This window comes from Parasteatoda tepidariorum, chromosome 9 (genome assembly GCF_043381705.1).
Source record: "Parasteatoda tepidariorum isolate YZ-2023 chromosome 9, CAS_Ptep_4.0, whole genome shotgun sequence".
Classification (NCBI taxonomy): domain Eukaryota; kingdom Metazoa; phylum Arthropoda; class Arachnida; order Araneae; family Theridiidae; genus Parasteatoda; species Parasteatoda tepidariorum.
The window spans coordinates 87,003,565-87,029,373 of record NC_092212.1 but is presented as its reverse complement, the minus strand read 5'-3'; the positions used below and the strand labels follow the sequence as shown (position 1 = coordinate 87,029,373).

Genomic DNA, 25,809 nt, shown 5'->3' with positions numbered 1-25,809 from the left:
CAAACATTAAGGAAATACAAAATAATTTTCAAAGACTTTACATGATTATGATAAAATAAGTTTCTGACAAAGAACTCTTTTCTTGATTATATTAGCGATTATAAAATGATCGAAAGATTTTTCGGTTTGAGATCTCGGAATGGAAAATGAAGCCTGAAATTGAGAATATCTTGCAAATTGCAGCAGAGTTGCAAATGACAGTGCAATAATCTCACCGAACCCAGCTCAGTAGACGTGCATGCGGACTCACAAGTATCTTATCAAACATGTAAAATGATTGATGCTTTCATACAATATGAACTGGAGGTACTCTGAAATATATTGTGGTTGAATGAATTGTGAAAACGGTGAATAGAACAATGTGAAAAGCACGCCTTTGCAGAATATGTGGCACCTTAAAAGGGATCTTAAAAAATGAAAATAAAAAATAAGCACCTTCGAGCACTTTTTAAAATCGCTACGCACCTTGTTTAACATGGATTAATTATTCAATTATTTAGTAATTGACCGCTTGTACCAAACACCCAATTGGTATTTGGTTCAAGCAGGGGTAATTGTGAGCCCAACTCAAAACTCCTGAAAATGTCTTGATTAAAATCATAAATGACGCATTTCAAAAATGTAATGTCTTTATAAATTTAAAATCATTGATATTTTCAAAACATGAAAGTCTAAATAAATTATAAGCAGCATAATTTAAATTAATTATGTATAAGCATACTTTTATCACTAATTGCATTTATTTTCTATCAGAAAAAATATTTACAAATGAAAGAGATGTCAAGTATAAATTCTAGTTATAAGATTTTTAAATAAAATATACAAGAATTGTTTCACATAAATGTGATCGATGATTTCTTGAAATTTCTGGACCTTGGATTTCCAGAAATTTCCGGATCGCGGCCAGCAAAAAATCCGGATTTTTCAGAGCACAAACATCTTTGGTTCAAGTTAATTGTATCAGGTATTTACTTCTCTTACCAAATATTTAGATTTTAGTCAATTTGATAGTCAGTTATTTGAAATCACTATCAAGAGGTGTCAATCTGAATCACTATTTTCATTAAAACCAAATTAGTTTAGTCAGCTTATCGTAAAAGTTGTGCAACAAAACTTGCACAGGTATTTTAAAAATTTATGCAAAAACTATTATTCAAATTTAATTTCATAAAACGATACATTTAATCCCTGTAATGTAAAAGCCAGTAGGTAACAATTTATTTACTTTTCGTCCAATGTCATAATTTAGTTGAGAAACTTTTAAAAGAACAGATAATAGCTTTACTCAGGAGAAGTTTATTAAATACAATAAAGAAATCAAACAAAAAAAAACACTTCTAAATAGAATGAATATGCAGTTTATGATATTGAAATAAAATATTTTAATCGAGAAAAAAAATTGCTGCTTTGTTGGATTTCCGCTACCCATGCTCAGGGTTGCCACTCAAATTGGGGGGGAGGAATTCTCTATGTATTCCCTGTACATATCTTACACAATATATTAAGAGGAAACACAATTACTGTGCTCTTGTGCAAGCTATATAGGGCTAATTATATTTAGTAATTTCAATTGCTGGAAAAACTTGAGAAAAAAAAGGAACAACTGAACATACTTAAATAATGCAATAGTAAATGAAATAGTTTAGTATAGCTGCAATATCCTTCTTATATATCCCATACATTACGCTTTGAGTGGTCATTATTTAAAAGACGAAAATAAGAAACAAAATTACCTGTATTTTCCCAGTTAGCAAAAAAAAAAATTTAAAATTTACGGCATTTTCTCTGCTATTTTAGGTAATTTTTAAATTCCCCGTATTTTCCAGGTTTTCCCAGTGACAACCCTGAATGCTGAAGCAATTTTGACTGCTAATACAATATGAAACAATTTTTATCTCTGTAATGTGAGTTCAATGAATGAATACTAACATTGTATAGAACATTGGTCCATCCTTCATTGGTAACACATTGGAAAACAGTGAGCATGGCCAGACCAAAATTGTCAAAATTTATGATTCCGTAATTTGGACCGTCCCAATAGAGGCGGCAGACTTCTCCCACACCTTCACACTGGAAGCCAGAATCACCACACGGATGAGGTTCTCCTTTGATCGATATCTCACCTACAATAAAATAGTTTAGTTACTTCCTTAGAGTTAATACATATATTGAATATACATATAACTGATAGCAAAATATTCACATACATATTAATATACAAACAATAAGACAGCAAAATATTTGTAAACAAACAGATATACATATACTGAATAATACATATACCCTGGGGGCAGAATTTTTTTGGGCTTTCTGCAAAAAACCTCTCTTGCACTAATATCTTTCCGCGAGATACTTTTAATAATAACTAATATACACATTATTCATTGAATTTAAAGCAACAGAAACCTATTTCCCACAAAAAAAAACCTTTTTGGTTAAAATAAAATTGTGTGTATTTTTTTTAAAATGAAGATGTAATATTTTTTTATTTTCATATCACAGGCAATATTCTCACATTTTGTAAGAGGAAAACAATCGAATAATTTCCTTTTTGCATTTCGTAAATCATAATCACATGAAAAAAAATAATTAAAAATTGTGAAATTTGTAAAAGAAAATAAAACCAAACTTTTTTCAGTTTTATTTGTTTCCAATAAGAATTTTAAAAAAAGCAAGATCATTTCTTATCCGTCTGGTGGGTGAAATAGGAATCTTTTGAATATAACTATGGAGAAAAAAAATCTCTCAAACATTTCTGCAGAAAAGAAATTTTTTACTTCAATATTCTTTATTTTTCATTCTTATCAAATAAGAATAAAAAAATTACGAGCATTTCTTTCCCCTCCAATGCGCGAAAAAGGCATCTTCTAAATATAATTTCAGCGAAAAAATTTCAAAAAAGGAAAATAAGATATTTTTTCTTTCTAAAGGAAAATTCTTTTTGCAATAATTTTGTAACGTTCTGCAACAATGTCACCGTGTCATTACGGTTCTGGCACCGGGGTGCATATACATGCTTTATATATTTTGACAAAAATATATTTTGAGGTGTCAACAATATTGCCATTTTGCTGAATAAGAAAATATTGTAAAGAAACTTCAGACTTGTCTTACTATTAGCAACAACTTTTCAAGCATGTATGTGTAAAAGAGTAAATAAACAATGTACTTTTAAACCAACATCCAGGGCAGGAATAATAAGCTCTAAAAAAGTATTCCCTACGTTCATTACTAAGACAATCACGCACTACAGAATGATATGTAACGTCAAACCCTCCGATTGTCATAAATAAAACATCACACATCCTGGTGACCAACTTGGCAATATTACAAGATTATACATTAGCATAAAACAACAGTTATCCAAAGTAATCACGTCTTTTTTTTTTACCCATTTTAAAGCATTTGTTTTTTACTATTGTATAAACTCGAAAGTATGAGATTCTGAAATATACTTGTGAACTTAAAATATCGCTTTGAAGATTATGTTTGAAACTTAAAACTAAGATTTTGGTTGGCAGTAAGGACATACTGAGCACAAGTTCTGAGACACATTTTCTTTGAATGGAATTTTCTCGAAATACAAAATTTTTATTTTCCATAGTTTAAATGCTTTTTAAAATAAAACAGCAGTTTACACACAATACATGAATATTTATAAACAATAGCTTCATATTTACAATTTGCTAATATATTGTTTTCATTAGAATACAAATATAGTTTGTCTCCCAAATATAGTAAGAACTCCCCTAGCCATTGGTCTGGACCAGTGGGGGTGACTATCTTAACGAGGTAGAACTATTTCAAGTAGGAGTGAGGGGTCATTGTTTAGGACAGGTTTTGGCTCGGTCGGGTTGGCGAGAAAAAGGGACTTTCTTTCTCTGGTCTATTGTGTTAGCCCTAGCATGAAGAGAAGCTAACCTGACGAACTATACGCTAGTTTAAAATTAAAAATATATCATTTTTTATTTTAAAAAAATTTAAAAATTTAAAACAAGAATCTTAAATTATAAAAAGCATAACACTTTTGTATGGAATTTCAACTTAACCTGGCATTACTTTCTTTTACAATAGAAGCCTAACTAATAATCTTTCTTTTAGAGAAGCCTTAACTTCAAAAATAAAGCTCATTAGCAATTTTTAACAGAAACTATTTTGAATGGACTATTAATTATTTTGTTAATCTATAGAAAAATGCTTTCATAGTTTTAAAAATAAATACATTAAAATTAAAGTTTACATCAGAATCGAATTTGCAGAATTCTAGTTCTGAATTAATTTTTTTTACATATGCAGTAGCACCGCAGCTAAAAATGAACAAAACAAGCTTAATAATGATTTTTGTTGAAATGAAGACAAAGCAGAACTGTTTCATTGTTGAAAGGAATGTTGAAAGCATCGTTGAAAGGAATGCATTGCTAATGAATTTAGTTATTTTCTTTTGAATCAAAAAGTTTGATGGGAAAACTAATGCAATATCTTTTTCATAATTTAGTCAATATATTGTTTTTAGAATTGTACATTGGACAGGATATTATGTATATAATTATACATTCTAAGCCCAAAGGCATTTCTAACACATAAGAACATTCCTTTAACTTTTAAGAACATTCCTTATGCATCGTTTTGGGGTTGGGGATTTAGAAGTCCTAAACAGGTTTTGGACAGGACATGTAGGTTTTACTGTCTTAAACTGTCCTAAACTGACTAAAACTACCTTAAAGTGTGCAAAACCTTGAACATTGGTAAAAGGTAAAAATTCTATATGTGTGACCATTGTACACATAATAATTGCATATATTAATAAATATTTGATATTTTTTATACAATTTGTTTTAACTTATTAAAATAAAATAATATAATATAAGAAGAAAAGATTTATAACTTTTGAAGCCCCACAATTCAATGAACAAAAGTGATTACTGTATCTTTAAATACGAATAAATATGCTTTTAATACTGATAAATTACGTTTTCGCATAAAGATAAATAATGCAATATTAAAAATAATAATAAACTTTTTTTAATAAAACAAAAAGTTCTCATCATTATGTTTCTTGCTCAAAAATTAACCTTTTATTTTTCACAATAATTTTTCTAAATTGTGACATAATTTGAATAAAAGAATTTTGGACAGTTAAGACAGTTTTGGGCAAATTGGGTTTGGACAGGAGGGTTTAAACCCTGAATTAATCCAAGCTGTCATAAACCTTGCATATTCTGCATCTTTTATACATAATTTTAGAGAGAAAAAATTCGAAAATTTCAGCAGAAAAGAAAATTAAAATTTTTTTAACTTCCTAAAGGAAAAATCGTCCTGTGTGAACACTGTAACGCTCTATGACAATGTCGCCGTCATTCTGTCAAGGGGGTACCACTAATTTTGAAATATTGTCCCCATCTTTCTGCACCACTCCCACTAGCCTTACAAAGAACTCTTCCCAATATTTTCTTTTTCAGAAAATATAAAGTTTTAGAAATTTTATAAACATGAGCAATGATACAAAAGCTAGCTGTAGAGAAGAATATCATTTGACACATTAGAAGAAAAAAAATAAATACCAGTAACATTATCAAAACAAGTTTTGTGCATTTTTCCAGAGAAAAGCTCCAGACCAATGATTGCATAGATGATGATGACAAAAATGACGAGGAGGGCGATGTGGAGGAGGGGAATCATGGCTTTTAGAATGGAATTGAGCACCACTTGAAGACCTAAAATAAGGATCACAAAATAAGAAATAACTTATTTTTGGTGCAACATTATGTGATTAGAAGTGCACACACAAGAATAGCTGAGACACAATCTTTATAGTTCGAAAAGAGCTAATTATAAATATGATCATCTGAGATAGCAAATTGAATTCATCAATAAAAAAATACATTTATTCAGAGCATCTTCTTATCTGATTTTCTTAAATAGAACATCATTAATTTGAACATTTATGATTAAGAACTCTTACCACAAAACCCTATATTATAACTCGAATATCCAATCAGTTTAAGGAGAGAGTTTATCTTCAATTAAAAAACTACCAAGACGTTTTTGAATATTCTTCAAAAACTTTTAACATTGATATAAACTGAAGAATAATAATATTAAAAAAATTGCATATCAACTATGAATTGTTTTAGCGTAAAAGGAAGTGCAGAACATGCAACTTTCAAAAATGATCAGATTTGTTAAACTACATCAAATAGGAAATTAACATTTTTTAAAAAAATATTATTTTCTTTCAACAAAAAAGAGGAAGAAAAATTTCTTATTGTTTATTAAAATATTGAAAAATTATTTTCTTCCCTTAAAAGGAACTAAAATTTTGAATGCTCCTTTCACCTTGATAATTTCTTCCTAATTTTTTTATACTGAAAAATATATGTTAAAATATATATACTGAAAAATATAATACTTCCTTAATCACGAGAAAATTCTGGTATGAATATAATTAAATTGAAATGTAAGTTTAGAATATGAGCAAGAATATGCAAGTATATAATATAAACTAAAGCTGGACTGACAATGAATATAACTCGCAATAATAAATTCAAATGTAAATGTATAATATAAACAAGTACATAAAATGAACTATTGCTGGACTCGAGATGAATATAACTAGTCATAATGAAATTGAAATTAAAAAATAAAATATTATCCAGCATATAAAAGTATATAATATAAACCGTAGCTGGACTCCTGAAGAGTATAACTGCTCATAATTTAATTGAAATGCAAGTGTATAGAATAAGCAAGGATATAATAAACTACAGCTGAACTAATAATGTATAACACTTGTCATAACCAAATTGAAATGCAAATTAATAATATAAGCAAATATATGCAAGTATATAATATAAACTATATCTGGACACACGATGAATATAACTCGCCATAATAAATTGAAATGCAGGTGTATAATATAAGCAAGTACATGCAAGTATATAATATAAACTATAGCTGGTCTCATGATTAATATTACTCATCATTATTAAATTGAAGTGCAAGTGTATAATATATGCAAGTATATAATATAAACTATAGCTGGACTAATGATTAAATTGAAATGCAAGAGTATAAAAAAAGCAAGTATACGATATAAACTATAGCTGGACTTACGATGAATATAACTTGCCATAATTAATTGAAATGCAAGAGTATAATATAAGCAAGTAAATGCAAGCTTATAATATAAACTACAACTGGACTCACGATGTATATAACTCATACTTGCATTTCAATTTAATCATGACATCATATAAGCAAGTATATAATATAATCTAAAGCGGAACTGATGATGAATATAACTTGTCATAATTATATTGAAATGCAAGTTTATAATAAAAGCAAGTATATGCAAGCATAAAATATAAACTATAGCTGAACAATAGATGAATATAACTTGTCATAATTAAATTGAAATACAAGTATATAATATAAGCTAGTAGTATATGCAAATATAAACTATAGCTGGACTCACAATGAATATAACTCATCATAATTAAATTGATATGCAAGTGTATAATACAAGCAAGTATATGTTAGTAAAACTATAGCTGAACTCATGATTAATATAACTTTTCATATATAAATTGAAATGCAAGAGTATAATATATGCAAGTACAGAATAGAAACTATATCTGGACTAATGACTAAATTGAAATGCAAGTTTATAGTATGAGCAAGTATATAAAAGTAAATAATAAAAACTAAACCTCGAATAATGATTAAATCGAAAAGCAAGTACATAATATAAACAAGAAGAAATAAGTATATAATATAAACTACAGCTTGAAAAAAGATAAATATAACTAGTTACAATTAAATTGAAATGCAAGCGTAAAATATGAGCAAGTATATGCAAGTAAATAAAATAAACTGTAGCTGGATGAATGTAACTTGTCATAATTAAATTGAAATGCAAGTATATAGTCTAAGCAAATATATGCAAGCATATAATATAAACTACAGCTGGACTGACGATGAATATAACTCGCCTTAATAAAATTTAAATGCAAGTATAAAATATTATCAAGCATATGAAAGTAAATAATATAAACTGTAGCAGGACTCCAAAAAAGTATAACTCGTCATCATTAAATTGAAATGCAAGAATAAAATATTATCAAGTATATGAAAGTATATAATATAAACTGCAGCTGGACTCCAGAACAGTATAAATCATCATCATTAAATTGAAATCCAAGTATAAAATATTATCAAGTACATGCAAGTATATAATATATACTATAGCTGCACTCACAATGAATATAACTTGCCATAATTAATTGAAATGCAAGTGTATAATATAAGCAAAAACATGCAAGTATATAATATAAACTATAGCTGGACTGAAGATGAATATAACTCGCCATAATAAATTCAAATGTAAATGTATAATATAAGAAAGTACATAAAATGAACTGTAGCTGGACTCGAGATGAATATAACTCCCCATAATTAAATTGAAATGCAAGTGTATAAAATAAGCAAGGATATAATATAAACTATAGCTGAACTAATAATGTATAAAACTAGTCAAAACCAAATTGAAATGCTAATTAATAATATAAAAAAATATTTGCAAGTATATAATATATGCAAATATATGCAAGTATATAATATATGCAAATATATGCAAGTATATAATATATGCAAATATATGCAAGTATATAATACATGCTTGCATATACTATATACTTGATAATAATATATGCAAGTATATAATATTATCAAGTATATGAAAGTATATAATATGAAATGTAGCTGGACTCCTGAAGAGTATAACTCATCATCATTAAATTGAAATGCAAGTGCATAATACAAGCAAGGATATAATACAGATTATAGCTGAACTAATGAAGATTACAATTTGTCATAATACATTGAAATGCAAGTATAAAATATTATCAAGTATATGAAAGTATATAATATAAACTGTAGCGGGACTCATGAAGAGTATAACTCCTTATAATTAAATTGAAAACCAAATGTATAATAAATTCAAGAATATAATAAACTATAGCTGAACTAAAGACGAATATAACTTGTCATAATTAAATTGAAATGCAAGTATATAATATAAGCAAGTATATAATATAAACTATAGCTGACTCAAGAAGAATATAACTTGTCACAATTAAATTGATATGCAAGCATATAATATAAGCAAGTACATGCAAGTATACAATATTAAATATAGCTGGACTAATGATTAAATTGAAATGCAAGAGTATAATAAAAGCAAGTATATAATATAAACTATAGCTGGACTGACGATGAATATAACTCACCATAATAAATTCAAATGTAAACGTATAATATAAGCAAGTACATAATATGAACTATAGCTGGAATCGAGATGAATATAACTTGTCATAATGAAATGGAAATGCAAGTGTATAAAATAAGCAAAGATATAATATAAACTATAGCTGAACTAATAATTAATAAAACTTGTCAGAACCAAATTGAAATGCAAATCAATAATATAAGCAAATATATGCAAGTATATAATATAAGATATATAAGGACACACGATGAATATAACTTGCCATAATTAATTGAAATGCAAGCGTATAATATAAGCAAAAACATGCAAGTAAATAATATAAACTATAGCTGGACTGACAATGAATATAACTCGCCATAATAAATTCAAATGTAAATGTATAATATAAGCAAGTACATAAAATTAACTATAGCTGGACTCATGAATAGTACAACTCGTCATCACAAAATTGAAATGCTAATAAAAAATATTATCAAGTCTATAAAAGTATATAATATAAACTGCAGCTGGACTCCTGAAGAGGATTATTTTTCATAATTAAATTGAAATGCAAGTGCATAATATAAGCAAGGATATAATATAGACTATAGCTGAACTAATGAAGATTGAAATTTGTCATAATTAAATTGAAATGCAAGTATATAATATAAGCAAGTATATAATACAAACAATAACTGGTCTCATGATTAATATTACTCGTCAATATTAAATAGAAGTGCAAGTGTATAATATACGCAAGTATATAATATAAACTACAGTTGGACTAATGATTAAATTGAAATGCAAGAGTATAATAAAAGCAAGTATATGCAAGTTCATAATATAAACTATAGCTGCACTCATGATTAATATTAATTGTCATTATTAAATTGTAGTGCAAGTGTATAATATATGCAAGTATGTAATATAAACTACAGCTGGTCTCATGATTAATATTACTCATCAATATTAAATTGAAGTGCAAGTGTATAATATATGCAAGTATATAATATAAACTATAGCTGGACTAATGATTAAATTGAAATGCAAGAGTATAATAAAAACAAGTATATAATATAAAGTATACCTGGACTCACGATGAATATAACTAACCATTATTAATTGAAATGCAAGTGTATAATAAGCAAAAACATGCAAGTATATAATATAAACTATAGCTGGACTGAAGATGAATATAACTCGCCATAATAAATTCAAATGTAAAAGTATAATATAAGCAAGTACATAAAATGAACCATAGTTGGATTCGAGATGAATATAACTCATCGTAATGAAATTGAAATGAAAGTATAAAATATTATCAAGCATATAAAAGTATATAATATAAACTGTAGCTGACTTCCTGAAGAGTATAACTCCTAATAATTAAATTGAAATGCAAGTGTATAAAATAAGTAAGTATATAATATAAACTATATCTGGACACACTATGATTATAACTGGCCATAATAAATTGAAATGCAAGTGTATAATATAAGCAAGTACATACAAGTATATAATATAAACTATAGCTGGTCTCATGATTAATATTACTCGTCATTAATAAATTGAAGTGCAAGTGTACAATATATGCAAGTATATAATATAAACTATAGCTGGACTAATGATTAAACTGAAATGCAAGAGTATAATAAAAGCAAGTATATAATATCAACTATAGCTAAACTAAGGAAGATTGCAATTTGTCATAATAAAATTGAAATGCAAGTATATAATAAGAGCAAGTATAAAATATAAACTATAGCTAAAATAATGACGAATTCAACTTGTCATATTACAATGAAATGCAAGTATAAATTATTATAAAGTATATGAAAGTATATAATATAAACTGTAGCTGGACTCCTGAAGAGAATAACTCCTCATAATTAAATTAAAATGCAAGTAAGTATATAATAAATTCAAGAATATAATAAACTATAGCTGAACTAAAGACGAATATAACTTGTCATAATTAAATTGAAATGCAAGTAGGGCAAAGTTGGATAAAACGGGATAGTCGGACAAAACGGGATACGTCGCCTAGGGACCAGACTATTACAACTATCCAGTGGACAACGACAGAAACGTGTTATTCGACCGTGATTATATTATTCTCGGTGCGTCCCGTCTCGAGATTACTATTCGATAGAAAGTTGTATGTCTCAGAACTTTTTTATTCTATTTTCTTGCCATTTTCTACATTTACGTACGTTGTTTTTTTCATTGTACTGCCTCTATATATGGGAATAAAATTCCGGTGAATATTAAATTTGATTAATCATTTATTTACCAATACTTTTATGTGTAGTCTATCTAATTTTCTTTGCACATTTAGGCAGCAGCCATATTTGTTTCAAAAAGGGTCGGAGTCGGACAAAACGGGACACTTATGAGTTGGACAAAACGGGATAGAGTTTTTTTATGTCCCGTTTTATCCACCTATTTATTTGTTGGATTATTACATTTTAAAATAGTCATATATTAATGCAGGCCTAGGCTTTTTGAACAGCTTATTTATATTAGCTATATATATTTTTGAAAAATTTANACATGCAAGTAAATAATATAAACTATAGCTGGACTGACAATGAATATAACTCGCCATAATAAATTCAAATGTAAATGTATAATATAAGCAAGTACATAAAATGAACTATAGCTGGACTCATGAATAGTATAACTCGTCATCATAAAATTGAAATGCTAATAAAAAATATTATCAAGTCTATAAAAGTATATAATATAAACTGCAGCTGGACTCCTGAAGAGGATTATTTTTCATAATTAAATTGAAATGCAAGTGCATAATATAAGCAAGGATATAATATAGACTATAGCTGAACTAATGAAGATTGAAATTTGTCATAATTAAATTGAAATGCAAGTATATAATATAAGCAAGTATATAATACAAACAATAACTGGTCTCATGATTAATATTACTCGTCAATATTAAATAGAAGTGCAAGTGTATAATATACGCAAGTATATAATATAAACTACAGTTGGACTAATGATTAAATTGAAATGCAAGAGTATAATAAAAGCAAGTATATGCAAGTTCATAATATAAACTATAGCTGCACTCATGATTAATATTAATTGTCATTATTAAATTGTAGTGCAAGTGTATAATATATGCAAGTATGTAATATAAACTACAGCTGGTCTCATGATTAATATTACTCGTCAATATTAAATTGAAGTGCAAGTGTATAATATATGCAAGTATATAATATAAACTATAGCTGGACTAATGATTAAATTGAAATGCAAGTACATAATGAAAGCAAGGATACAATAAACTGTAGCTAGACTCCTGAAGAGTATAATTAAACTAAATAACTCCTCATAATTAAATTGAAATGCAAGTTTATAAAATAAGCAAGGATATAATATAAACTACAGCTGAACTAATAAGGTATAAAACTTTTCATAACCAAATTGAAATGCAAATTAATAATATAAGCAAATATATGCAAGTATATAATATAAACTATATCTGGACACAGGATGAAAATAACTCGACATAATAAATTGAAATGTGGGTGTATAATATAAGAAAGTACATTCAAGTATGTAATATAAACTATAGCTGGTCTCATGATTAATATTACTCATCATTATTAAATTAAAGTGCAAGTGTATAATATATGCAAGTATATAAAATTAACTATAGCTGGACTAATAATTAAATTGAAATGCAAGAGTATAATAAAAGCAAGTATATGATATGAACTATAGCTGTACTCACGATGAATATAACTTGCAAAAATTAATTGAATTGCAAGCGTATAATATAAGAAATATAAAATATTAACTATAGCTGAGATAATGACGAATATAATTTGTCAAAATACATTGAAATGCAAGTATAAAATATTATCAAGAATATAAAAGTATATAATATAAACTGTAGCTGAACTAATGATTAAAATGAAATGCAAGAGTATAATAAAAGCAAGAATATAATATAAACTATAGCTGGACAAACGATGAATATAACTAGTCATAATTAATTGAAATGCAAGAGTATAATATAAGCAAAAACATGCAAGTATATAAAATAAACTATAGCGGGACTGACAATGAATATAACTCACCATAATAAATTCAAATGTAAATGTATAATATAAGCAAATAAATAAAATGAACTATAGCTGGATTTGAGATAAATATAAAATAATAATATCATAAAATAATATCAAGCATATAAAAGTATATAATATAAGCTGTAGCTGGACTCCTGCAGAGTATAACTCCTTATAATTAAATTGAAATGCAAGTATATAATAAATGCAAGAATATAATAAACTACAGCTGAACTAAAGACGAATATAACTTGTCACAATTAAATTGAAATGCAAATAAATAATATAAGCAAATATATGCAAGTATACAATCTAAGCAATAAATGCAAGTAAATAATATAAACTATGTCTGGTCACACGAAGAATATAACTCGCCATAATAAATTGAAATGCAAGTGTATAATATAGGCAAGTACATGCAAGTATATAATATAAACTACAGCTGGTCTAATGATTAATATTACTCGTCAATATTAAATTGAAGGTCAAGTGTATAATACATGCAAGTATATAATATAAACTATAGCTGGACTAATGATTAAATTGAAATGCAAGAGTATAATAAAAGCAAGTATCTAATATAAACTATAGCTGAACTAAAGACTAATATAACTTGTCATAATTAAATTGAAATGCAAGAGTATAATATAAGCAAGTACATGCAAGTTCATAATATAAACTATAGCTGCACTCATGACTAATATTACTCGTCATTATTAAATTGTAGTGCAAGTGTATAATATATGCAAGTATATAATATAAACTATAGCTGGACTAATAATTAAATTGAAATGCAAGAGTATAATAAAAGCAAGTATACAATATAAACTATAGCTGAACTAAAGACGAATAACTTGTCATAATTAATTCAAATGCAAATGTAAAATCTAAGCAAGTACATAAAATGAACTATAGCTGAACTCAAGATGAATATAACTCGTCATAATGGAATTGAAATGAAAGTATAAAATATTATCAAGAATATGAAAGTATATAATATAAACTGCAGCTGGAAACCAGAAGAGTATAACTCATCATCATTAAATTGAAATGCAAGAATAAAATATTATCAAGTATATGAAAGTATATAATATAAACTGTAGCTGGACACCTGAAGAGTATAATTCCTCATAATTAAATTGAAATGCAAGTGCATAATATAAGCAAGGATATGATATGGACTATAGCTGAACAAATGAAGTTTACAATTTGTCGTAATAAAATTGAAATGCAAGTATATAATAAAAGCAAGGATATAATAAACTATAGCTGAACTAATGATGAATTTTACTTGTCATAATTAAATAGAAATGCAAGTGTATAATATAAGCAAGTATAAAATATAAACTATAGCTGAAATAATGACGAATATAACTTGTCATAATACAATGAAATGCAAGCTTAAAATATTATCAAGTATATGAAAGTTTATAATATAAGCTGTAGCTTGACTCCTGAAGAGTATAATTCCTAATAATTAAATTGAAATGCAAGTATATAATAAATGCAAGAATATAATAAACTATAGCTGAACTAAAGACGAATATAACTTGTAATAATTAAATTGAAATAAGAGTATATAATATAAGCAAGTAGATGCAAGTACATAAAATGAACTATAGCTGGACTCATGAAGAATATAACTTTTCACAATTAAATTGAAATCCAAGTGTATAAAATAAGCTAGGATATAATATAAACTATAGCTGAACTAATAATGTATAAAACTTGTCATAACCAAATTGAAATACAAATAAATAATATAAGCAAATATATGCAAGTATACAATCTAAGCATATAAATGCAAGTGTATAATATAAACTATATCTGGACACACAATGAATATAACTCGCCATAATAAATTGAAATGCAAGTGTATAATATAAGCAAGTACATGCAAGTATATAATATAAACTATAACTGGTCAAATGATTAATATTACTCGTCATTATTAAATTAGTGCAAGTGTATAATATATGCAAGTATATAATATAAACTATAGCTGGACTAATGATTAAATTGAAATGCAAGAGTATTATTAAAGCAAGTATATAATATAAACTATAGCTGAACTACTATAGCTGAACTAAAGACGAATATTACTTGTCATAATTAATTGAAATGCAAGTGTATAATATAAGCAAGTACATGCAAGTATATAATATAAACTATAGCTGGTCTCATGATTAATATTATTCGGTATTATTAATTAGTGCAAGTGTATAATATATGCAAGTATATAATATAAACCATAGCTGAACTAAAGACGAATATTACTTGTCATAATTAATTGAAATACAAGTGTATAATATAAGCAATTACATGCAAGTATATAATATAAACTATAGCTGGACTCATGAGCAAAACTTGTCATAACCAAATTCAAATGCAAATGTATAATATAAGCAAGTGCATAAAATGAACTATAGCTGGACTCAAGATGAATATAACTCGTCATAATGGAATTGAAATGAAAGTATAATATATTATCAAGCATAAGAGTATATAATATAAACTGCAGCTTGAAGAGTATAACTCGTCATCATTAAATTGAAATGCAAGTATAAAATATTATCAAGCATATGAAAGTATATAATATAAACTGTAGCTGGACTCCAGAAGAGTATAATTCCTCATAATTAAATTGAAATGCAAGTGCATAATATAAGCAATGATATAATATAGACTATAGCTGAACTAATGAAGATTACAATTTGTCATAATAAAATTGAAATGCAAATTAATAATAAAAGCAAATATATGCAAGTATATAATATAAGCAAATATATGCAAGTATATAATATAAGCAAGTACATGCAAGTATATAATATAAACTATAGCTAGTCTCATGATTAATAAAACTCGGTATTATTAAATTAGTGCAAGTGTATAATATATGCAAGTACATAATATAAACTATAGCTGGACTAATGATTAATATCACTCGTCATTATTAAATTGTAGTGCAAGTGTATAATATATGCAAATATATCATATAAACTATAGCTGGACACACGATGAATATAACTCGCCATAATAAATTGAAATGCAAGTGTATAATTTAAACAAAATACATAAAATGAACTATAGCTGGATTTGAGATAAATATAACTCGTCATAATGAAATTGAAAGGAAAGTATAAAATATTATCCAGCATATAAAAGTATATAATATAAACTGTAGCTGGACTTATGAATAGTATAACTCGTCATAATGAAATTGAAATGAAAGTATAAAATATTATCAAGCATATAAAAGTATATAATATAAACTGTAGCTGGACTCCTGAAGAGTATAACTCCTCATAATTAAATTAAAATGCAAGTATATGATAAATTCAAGAGTATAATAAATTATAGCTGAACTAAAGACGAATATCACTTGTCATAATTAAATACAAATACATAATGAAAGCAAGGATACAATAAACTGTAGCTGAACTCCTAAAGAGTATAATTAAACTAATTAACTCCTCATAATTAAATTGAAATGCAAGTTTATAAAATAAGCAAGGATATAATATAAACTACAGCTGAACTAATAAGGTATAAAACTTGTCATAACCAAATTGAAATGCAAATTAATAATATAAGCAAATATATGCAAGTATATAATATAAACTATATCTGGACACACGATGAATATAACTCGACATAATAAATTGAAATGCGGGTGTATAATATAAGCAAGTACATGCAAGTATGTAATATAAACTATAGCTGGTCTCATGATTAATATTACCCATCATTATTAAATTAAAGTGCAAGTGTATAATATATGCAAGTATATAAAATAAACTATAGCTGGACTAATGATTAAATTGAAATGCAAGAGTATAATAAAACTAAGTATATGATATGAACTATAGCTGGACTCACGATGAATATAACTTGCCATAATTAATTGAAATGCAAGCGTATAATATAAGGAAGTATAAAATATTAACTATAGCTGAGATAATAACGAATATAATTTGTCAAAATACATTGAAATGCAAGTATAAAATATTATCAAGTATACGAAAGTATATAATATGAACTGTAGCTGGACCCCTGAAGAGAATAATTCCTCATAATTAAATTGAAATGCAAGTGCATAATATAAGCAAGGATATAATATATACTATAGCTGAACTAATGAAGATTACAATTTGTCATAATAAAATTGAAATGCAAGCATATAATAAAAGCAAGGATATAATAAACTATAGCTGAACTAATGATGAATATCACTTGTCACAATTAAATTGAAATGCAAGTGTATAATATAAGCAAGTATATAAGATAAACTATAGCTGGACTTATGATTAATATTACTCGTCATCATGAAATTGCAGTGCAAGTGTATAATATATGCAAGTATATAATATAAACTATAGCTGGACTAATGATTAAATTGAAATGCAAGAGTATAATAAAAGCAAGTATATAATATAAACTATAGCTGGACTGACGATAAATATAACTCACCAAAATAAATTCAAATGTAAATTTATAATATAAGCAAATACATAAAATGAACTATAGCTGGATTTGAGATAAATATAACTCGTCATAATGAAATTGAATTGAAAGTATATAATAATATCAAGCATATAAAAGTATATAATATAAACTGTAGCTGGACTCATGAATAGTATAACTCGTCATCATAAAATTGAAATGCAAGCAAAAAATATTATCAAGTATATGAAAGTATATAATATAAGCTGTAGCTGGACTCCTGAAGAGTATAACTCCTTATAATTAAATTGAAATGCAAATAAATAATATAAGCAAATATATTCAAGTATACAATCTAAGCATATAAATGCAAGTAAATAATATAAACTATGTCTGGTCACACGATGAATATAACTCGCCATAATAAATTGAAATGCAAGTGTATAATATAGGCAAGTACATGCAAGTATATAATATAAACTATAGCTGGTCTAATGATTAATATTACTCGTCAATATTAAATTGAAGGGCAAGTGTATAATATATGCAAGTATATAATATAAAATATAGCTGGACTCACGATGAATATAACTTGCCATAATTAATTGAAATGCAAGTGTATAATATAAGCAAAAACATGCAAGCATATAATATGACCTAAAGCTGGGCTAACGAATATAACTCGCCATAATAAATTCAAATGTAAATGTATAATATTATAAGCAAGTACATAAAATGAACTATAACTGAACTTGAGATGAATATAACTCGTCATAATGAAATTGAAATGAAAGTATAAAATATTATCAAGCATATAAAAGTATATAATATAAACTGTAGCTGGACTCCTGAAGAGTATAACTCCTCATAATTTATTTGAAATGCAAGTGTATAAAATAAGCAAGGATATAATATAAACTACTGCTGAACAAATAATGTATAAAACTTGTCATATCCAAATTGAAATTCAAATTAATAATATAAGCAAACTTATGCAAGTATATAATATAAGCAAGTACATGCAAGTATATAATATAAACTATAGCTGGTCTCATGATTAATATTACTCATCATTATTAAATTGAAGTGCAAGTGTATAATATATGCAAGTAAATAATATAAACTATAGCTGGACTAATGATTAAATTGAAATGCAAGAGTATAATAAAAGCAAGTATATGATATAAACTATAGCTGGACTCACGATGAATATAACTTGCCATATTTAATTGAAATGCAGGTGTATAATATAAGCAAGTATAAAATATAAACTATAGCTGAAATAATGATGAATATTACTTGTCATAATTAAATTGAAATGCAAGTGTATAATATAAGCAAGGATATAATATAAACTACAGCTGAACTTATAATGTATAAAACTTGTCATAACCAAATTGAAATGCAAATTAATAATATAAGCAATCATATGCAAGTATATAATATAAGCAAATATATGCAAGTATATAATATGAACTATATCTGGACACATGATGAATATAACTCGCCATAATAAAGTGAAATGCAAGTGTATAATATAAGCAAGTACATGCAAGTATATAATACAAACTATAGCTGGTCTCATGATTAATATTACTCGGTATTATTAAATTAGTGCAAGTGTATAATATATGCAAGTATATAATATAAACTATAGCTGGACTAATGATTAAATTGTAACGCAAGAGTATAATAAAAGCAAGTACATAAAAGTACTCAAGAGGAATATAACTAGTCATAATGGAATTGAAATGAAAGTATAAAATATTATCAAGAATATGAAAGTATATAATATAAACTGTAGCTGGACTCCTGAAGTGTAGAACTCATCATTAAATTGAAATGCAAGTATAAAATATTATCAAGTATATGAAGTATATAATATAAATTGTAGCTGGACTCCAGAAAAGTATAACTCATCATCATGAAATTGAAATGCAAGTGCATAATATAAGCAAGGATATAATATAGACTATAGCTGAACAAATGAAGATTACAATTTGTCATAATAAAATTTAAATGCAAGTATATAATAAAAGCAAGGATATAATAAACTATAGCTGAAATAATGACGAATATAACGTGTCATATTACATTGAAATGCAAGTATATAATATAAGCAAGTATATAATATAAACTATAGCTGGACTCCCGATGAATATAACTTGCCATAATTAATTGAAATGCAAGTGTATAATATAAGAAAAACATGCAAGTATATAATATAAACTATAGCTGGACTGACTATGAATATAACTCGCCATAATAAATTCAAATGTTAATATATAATATAAGCAAGTACATAAAATGAACTATAGCTGGACTTGAGAAGAATATAACTCGTCATCATAAAATTGAAATGCAAGTATAAAATATTATGAAGTATATGAAAGTATATAATATAAACTGCAGCTGGACTCCTGAAGTGTATAACTCATCATCATTAAATTGAAATGCAAGTGCATAATATAAGCAAGGATATAATATAGACTACAGCTGAACTAATGAAGATTACAATTTGTCATAACAAAATTGAAATGCAAGTGTATAAAATAAGCAAGGATATAATATAAACTGTATCTGGACACACGATGAATATAACTTGTCCTAATTAAATTGAAATGCAAGTATAGAATATAAGCAAGTAGTATATGCAAGTATAAACTATAGGTGAACTTATGATGAGTATAACTATTCATAACTAAATTGAAATGCAAGAATATAATATAAGCAAGTATATAATACAAACAATAACTGGACTCATGAATATTACTTGTCATAATTAAATTGAAATGCAAGTGTATAATATAAGCAAGTATATGCAAGTTCATAATATAAACTATAACTGCACTCATCATTAATATTCCTTGTCATTATTAAATTGTAGTGCAAGTGTATAATAAATGCAAGTATATAATAAAAACTATAGCTGGACTTATGATTAAATTAAAATGCAAGAGTATAACAAAAGCATATAATATAAACTATAGCTGAACTTATGATGAATATAACTTGTCATAATCAAATTGAAATGCAAGTGTATCTTAAGCATATGCAAGTATATAAAACTATAGCTGGACTGACGATGAATATAACTCACCATATTAAATTCAAATGTAAATGTATAATATAAGCAAGTATGTAAAATGAACTATAGCTGGACTCGAGATGAATATAACTCGTCATAATGAAATTGAAATGAAAGTATAAAATATTATCAAGTATATGAAAGTATATAATATAAACTGTAGCTGGCTTCCGGAAGAGTATAACTCCTCATAATTAAATTGAAATGCAGGTGTATAAAATAAGCAAGGATATAATATAAACTATAGCTGAACTAATAATGTATAAAACTTGTCATAACCAAATTGAAATGCAAATTAATAATATAAGCAAATATATGCAAGTATATAATATAAACTATATCTGGACGCACGATGAATATAACTCGCCATAATGAATTGAAATGCAAGTGTATAGTATAAGCAAGTACATGCAAGTATAATATAAACTATAGCTGGTCTCGTGATTAATATTACTCGTCATTATTAAATTTAAGTGCAAGTGTATAATATATGCAAGTATATAATATAAACTATAGCTGGACTAATGATTAAATTGAAATGCAAGAGTATAATAAAAGTAGTATATGCAAGTATAAACTATATCTGGGCACACCATGAATAAGATGTATATTAATCATAAGTCATAAGTATATACTGCAAGTATATTAGTCATAAGTATATATAGCCATAATTAAATTGAAATGCAAGTATATAATATAAGTAAGCATATGCAAGTACTTAATATAAACTATAGCTGGACTCATGAATATAATGTGTCATAATTAAATTGAAATGCAAGTGCATAATATATGCAAGTATATAATATAAACTATAGCTGGACTAATGATTAAATTGAAACTCAAGAGTATAATAAAAGCAAGTATATAATATAAACTATAGCTTAACTAATGAAGAATATAACTTGCCATAATTAAATTGACATGCAAGTATATAATATAAGCAAGTAGTATATGCAAGTATAAACTATATGTGGACTCATGATGAATATAACTATTCATAACTAAATTGAAATGCAAGAATATAATATAAGCAAATATATAATACAAACAATAACTGGACTCATGATGAATATAACTTGTCATAATTAAATTGAAATGCAAGTGTATAATATAAGTAAGCATATGCAAGTATACAATATAAACTATAGCTGGACTCATGAAGAAAATAACTTGTCATAATTAAACTGAAACTGAATGAACTAAGTGGTTAATTTATTGTTTTCAAATAAATCTTGCTTTAAATTTAAAGCACATAGAAGGAAAACTAATTAGGATTTGTGAATGAACTTACTTGGCACCCCCGATACAAGCCTCAGAGGACGAAGAACACGGAATGCTCGAAGAGCTTTAACATCAAAGCCATCTTTCATGAGATTTGAAAGAGCAGTACTTATCACACTATTCAAAATAAAATATTTTTTTATTTGTGAGAATAAAATATAAAGAATGTAATCAAATGCATGTCGAGAAAAATATATTTCTTAAATGAATACCCTTTACTCTATAACTTTATTAAGAAAAATAGAAATACAGCGAAACTCCTGCTATGGACACACCAGCGAAACAGAAGCCTCTCAATACGGACATTCATTCAATTCCCTATGAACCTTCTATGAATAAATCATTAGGTACATTCTCCGTGAAACAGACATATCTGTAAACCGGACGCAGACAGTCATCTTTGCCCTTTGAAACGTTATTTTCTATTTCCTCAAACCGGACACTATTTTTTCTAAATTTGGAGAAAAAACTTTATTTGCATTAAATTGAGGGGAAAAAATACGCTACTTTTCACACTTTTCAAAGCATGTAAATTTTTTGCTAAAATTATGTCTTAAATGCTCTAAATGCTTCTTTTCCCTCTGAAAATTTCTTTCATTTTCATATAAATTTGAAGATTGTATTTACACAGAACAGTGGAAGAAAAAAGAGAACAGAAATATATTCTTTGAGGCGTTGATATAAATGAAACATTCATATAAATGAACACAGGGGTCTGTTTAGAAGAAATTTGGGTCCGTTAACGAACCCTTCACAAAACATCTTTTCATAAAAACGGACCCTTCAGAAAATAATTTATCTTTTAATCGGACTCTTCACAATATTGTCTAACTTCTCTATTGTTTTGTTAATCAAATAAACCCTTCCCAGGGGAAGAGGAAGAAAGACGATGTAAACCAACCAAGTTTAGTCTTCGGCAGACGCTTCTTTCTTTATTCGTCCAAAACGAATATTCAGCAATCTGCAGCACAGGCTAAATACCAAATATTTATGTTACATCTCTAATTTAATAGCAGTAATTGCTATTTATTTTTGAAAATTTAATTTTTTAAAATTATAATTTTACAATGCTGTGCACATCTTGTATCTATTTACAATTAAAAAACTCATTGAAAAAGTTTTTTTGCAATAACAGGATCCCTATTTGCACAAATTCACAAAAGCAGGACCCTGGTTGAAAGAATATGACTCAACGTTTATTTTATAGTCACAAATTACGAGTAATTTTTTCACAATTTTACAAAAACAGGACCTTTTACAAGATGTGTGGACAGGCCCCTGCCTGTTAGATAATTAATTAGTTCTCCTACTTTACAGGTAAGCATTGATTTCTTTTGTTTTCTGTGTATCGCGAGAGGTTTACTTTCAAAAAAGTATTAACCATGTTCAGGGTTCATTCTAAGCGGGGTTTACGGGGCGGCCCGCCCCGTATGCCCTTTTGATATAAAATATCCGCCCTATTGCCCTTTACTCCTTTTATCCTGCCCTGATATAATTAAATGCGCCCTGTTGTGTCCCCTCCAAAAAGATACCACTTTCCTGTAAGAAAGGATTTNCATATTTAGGGTGATACTTCAAAAGTAATGCCTTACATTTCATTATTAATAGTTTTATTTTTAATTATTTGTTTTATAAAAAAAGGGACCACAATTGAAAATTTTACTATTTGCCACTGGCCAAAAACAATATTCCCTAATTACGACCTACAGTAGACAGTTATCAAAAAATGTCTAAGAGATGAAATGCAATAAAATATGTAAAAAAGATAATATCCACCACATATCCAAAAGAGAACATTCTACTATATAAAAGATGCAGGTTTAAGGGGGGGGGGAAATCAACTTGTTCTAATCAGTTTTAAAACAAGCTGATTTAAATCACTCAACGGACCCTGTTTAGATAGAGACATCCAGAATACAGGGTGCATAGCTAGATTTTTTAAGAAACTTTTAAGTACTTTTTAAGCACTCAAAAAATATTTTTAATCACCTTCAAAAAAGAAATCTTAATTAATTCAGTAATAGAAATTATTTTTTCTATCGCTGAAAGTCCTTAATTTGTGAACATAAAATCAATAAAATTCAAAAACATTTTCCCAAACTTCGCATAATCAGTTTCTGACACGGCAAAGAAAAAAATCTCTTTTTAAAAAGATAGAAAATTAAAGCACTTTTTACGAACTCCAAATAAAATTTTTAAAAAATACCTCTAAGGGCTCTTAAAAAATGTTAATCAAAAATAAGCACCTTTAAGCACTTTCTCAAAACGCTATGTACCTTTGTAACAGCATGCAGGGTCCCCACCAAAATGTTTTAGGCCCCTATAACATGCCAGAATGTTTTTAAAAAAAAAAACTAACAAATTTCACAAATATAAAATAAATAATTTTCAAAATATGCACATTTTGATCATCCTGAAAAACTCAAAACCATTTTTAAACAATGCAAAAAAAAAACAAAAAAAACACATTGATGCTAACCATAATAACTTCAAATAAATAAATAATTTTCAAAACCATGGAAGTTAATTAAAATAATGAAATTAAATAAACATAAAGGTATAACAAACCAAAAGGTATGAATTATTTTGTCAAATTAAACAGTTATTAAAACATCTTTCAATGCCAAAGTACCTGAAATTTTCACGAGTACCTAAGACTTTCATTGGAACGTAGAAAAATAGATTTAGGTTGCCTTTTTAAGTTTTTCTGGTGATAAACTATTCAAAATATTGGTGTTTGCATGATAATTACTACTTGTACGAAAAAAACAAAATGAAAGGCACACTTTACCCGGTAGAACATATTTTAAAAACTGTATAAGGCAATGTTATTTATTCCCTGCCTATGCGTAAAGACGGTACTGGAGACATCTATTCTTGTTTTTTCTCAGCACAACAACATTTTACTAGCCAAGTCTGTCTTAGACAATTTCTCCAAGTAAAAATTAAGAGATATCAATTATATAAAAAATGTCATGCCTATTAGATGTTAAGGACAACACTCAAAACTCAATAACAGTTTTCAAATGACTTAATAATATGAATCACACACATTATTTGCAGTTATATAATAATGAGTATAAATTGGTAGAAAGATAGTAAACATGCGGTTATAAATGTAAGAAAAACTTAAAATTAATATTAGAAATTAGAATTAAAATCATTATAAACCACTTATCACCTTGTCAACAATATGATAAATCTAAATTATTATCTACAAAATATACATCTCACTACTTTAAATACTAACACTAGCGTATGCTTGCAACAAAAACAAATAGTTTTAAATAGAATAACAATAGTTTTAATGAAAAAGTTTTCAAACTTCAAAAGAAGGTAAAGAATAAAGTTCTTTCTAAATACAGTAGCTATATGGCCTTTTTTAACATATCAATAAATGACTAAAACAAATTTTCTCTTCAAACTTATCACAATAACTTATTATCACTAAAATCTTATGAAATGCAGCAGACTTGAGTTTAGAAATTAAATTATTTACTCATACTAACAAAATTATTTCTGAAAATATTGCCTCTCACAATAAACTACGTAGTAAACAGTTGCAAACTTTCTAGGGAGAAGTCGTGCAGGTTTGGATATCGAGATTTGTTTTCTTTTACCACCAAATGAAGCTTGCA

The 25,809-nt window shown here is 26.7% G+C and overlaps 1 protein-coding gene across 1 annotated transcript in view; it reads right to left on the bottom strand.

The window, feature by feature from the left end:
- The window catches only part of LOC107449579 (muscle calcium channel subunit alpha-1), a 131,197-nt gene extending 105,742 nt beyond the window's left edge, over window positions 1-25,455 (bottom strand). Inside the window, exons 1-4 of the mRNA XM_043047691.2 lie at window positions 25,422-25,455; window positions 22,182-22,288; window positions 5,562-5,714; window positions 1,930-2,123 (exon numbers count right to left, since the gene is read on the bottom strand). Coding sequence (XP_042903625.1) covers window positions 1,930-2,123; window positions 5,562-5,714; window positions 22,182-22,260 — 426 coding nt within the window. The 5' untranslated portion in view covers window positions 22,261-22,288; window positions 25,422-25,455. The remainder of the gene's footprint in view (window positions 1-1,929; window positions 2,124-5,561; window positions 5,715-22,181; window positions 22,289-25,421) is intronic.
- Window positions 25,456-25,809: the final 354 nt, after the last annotated feature.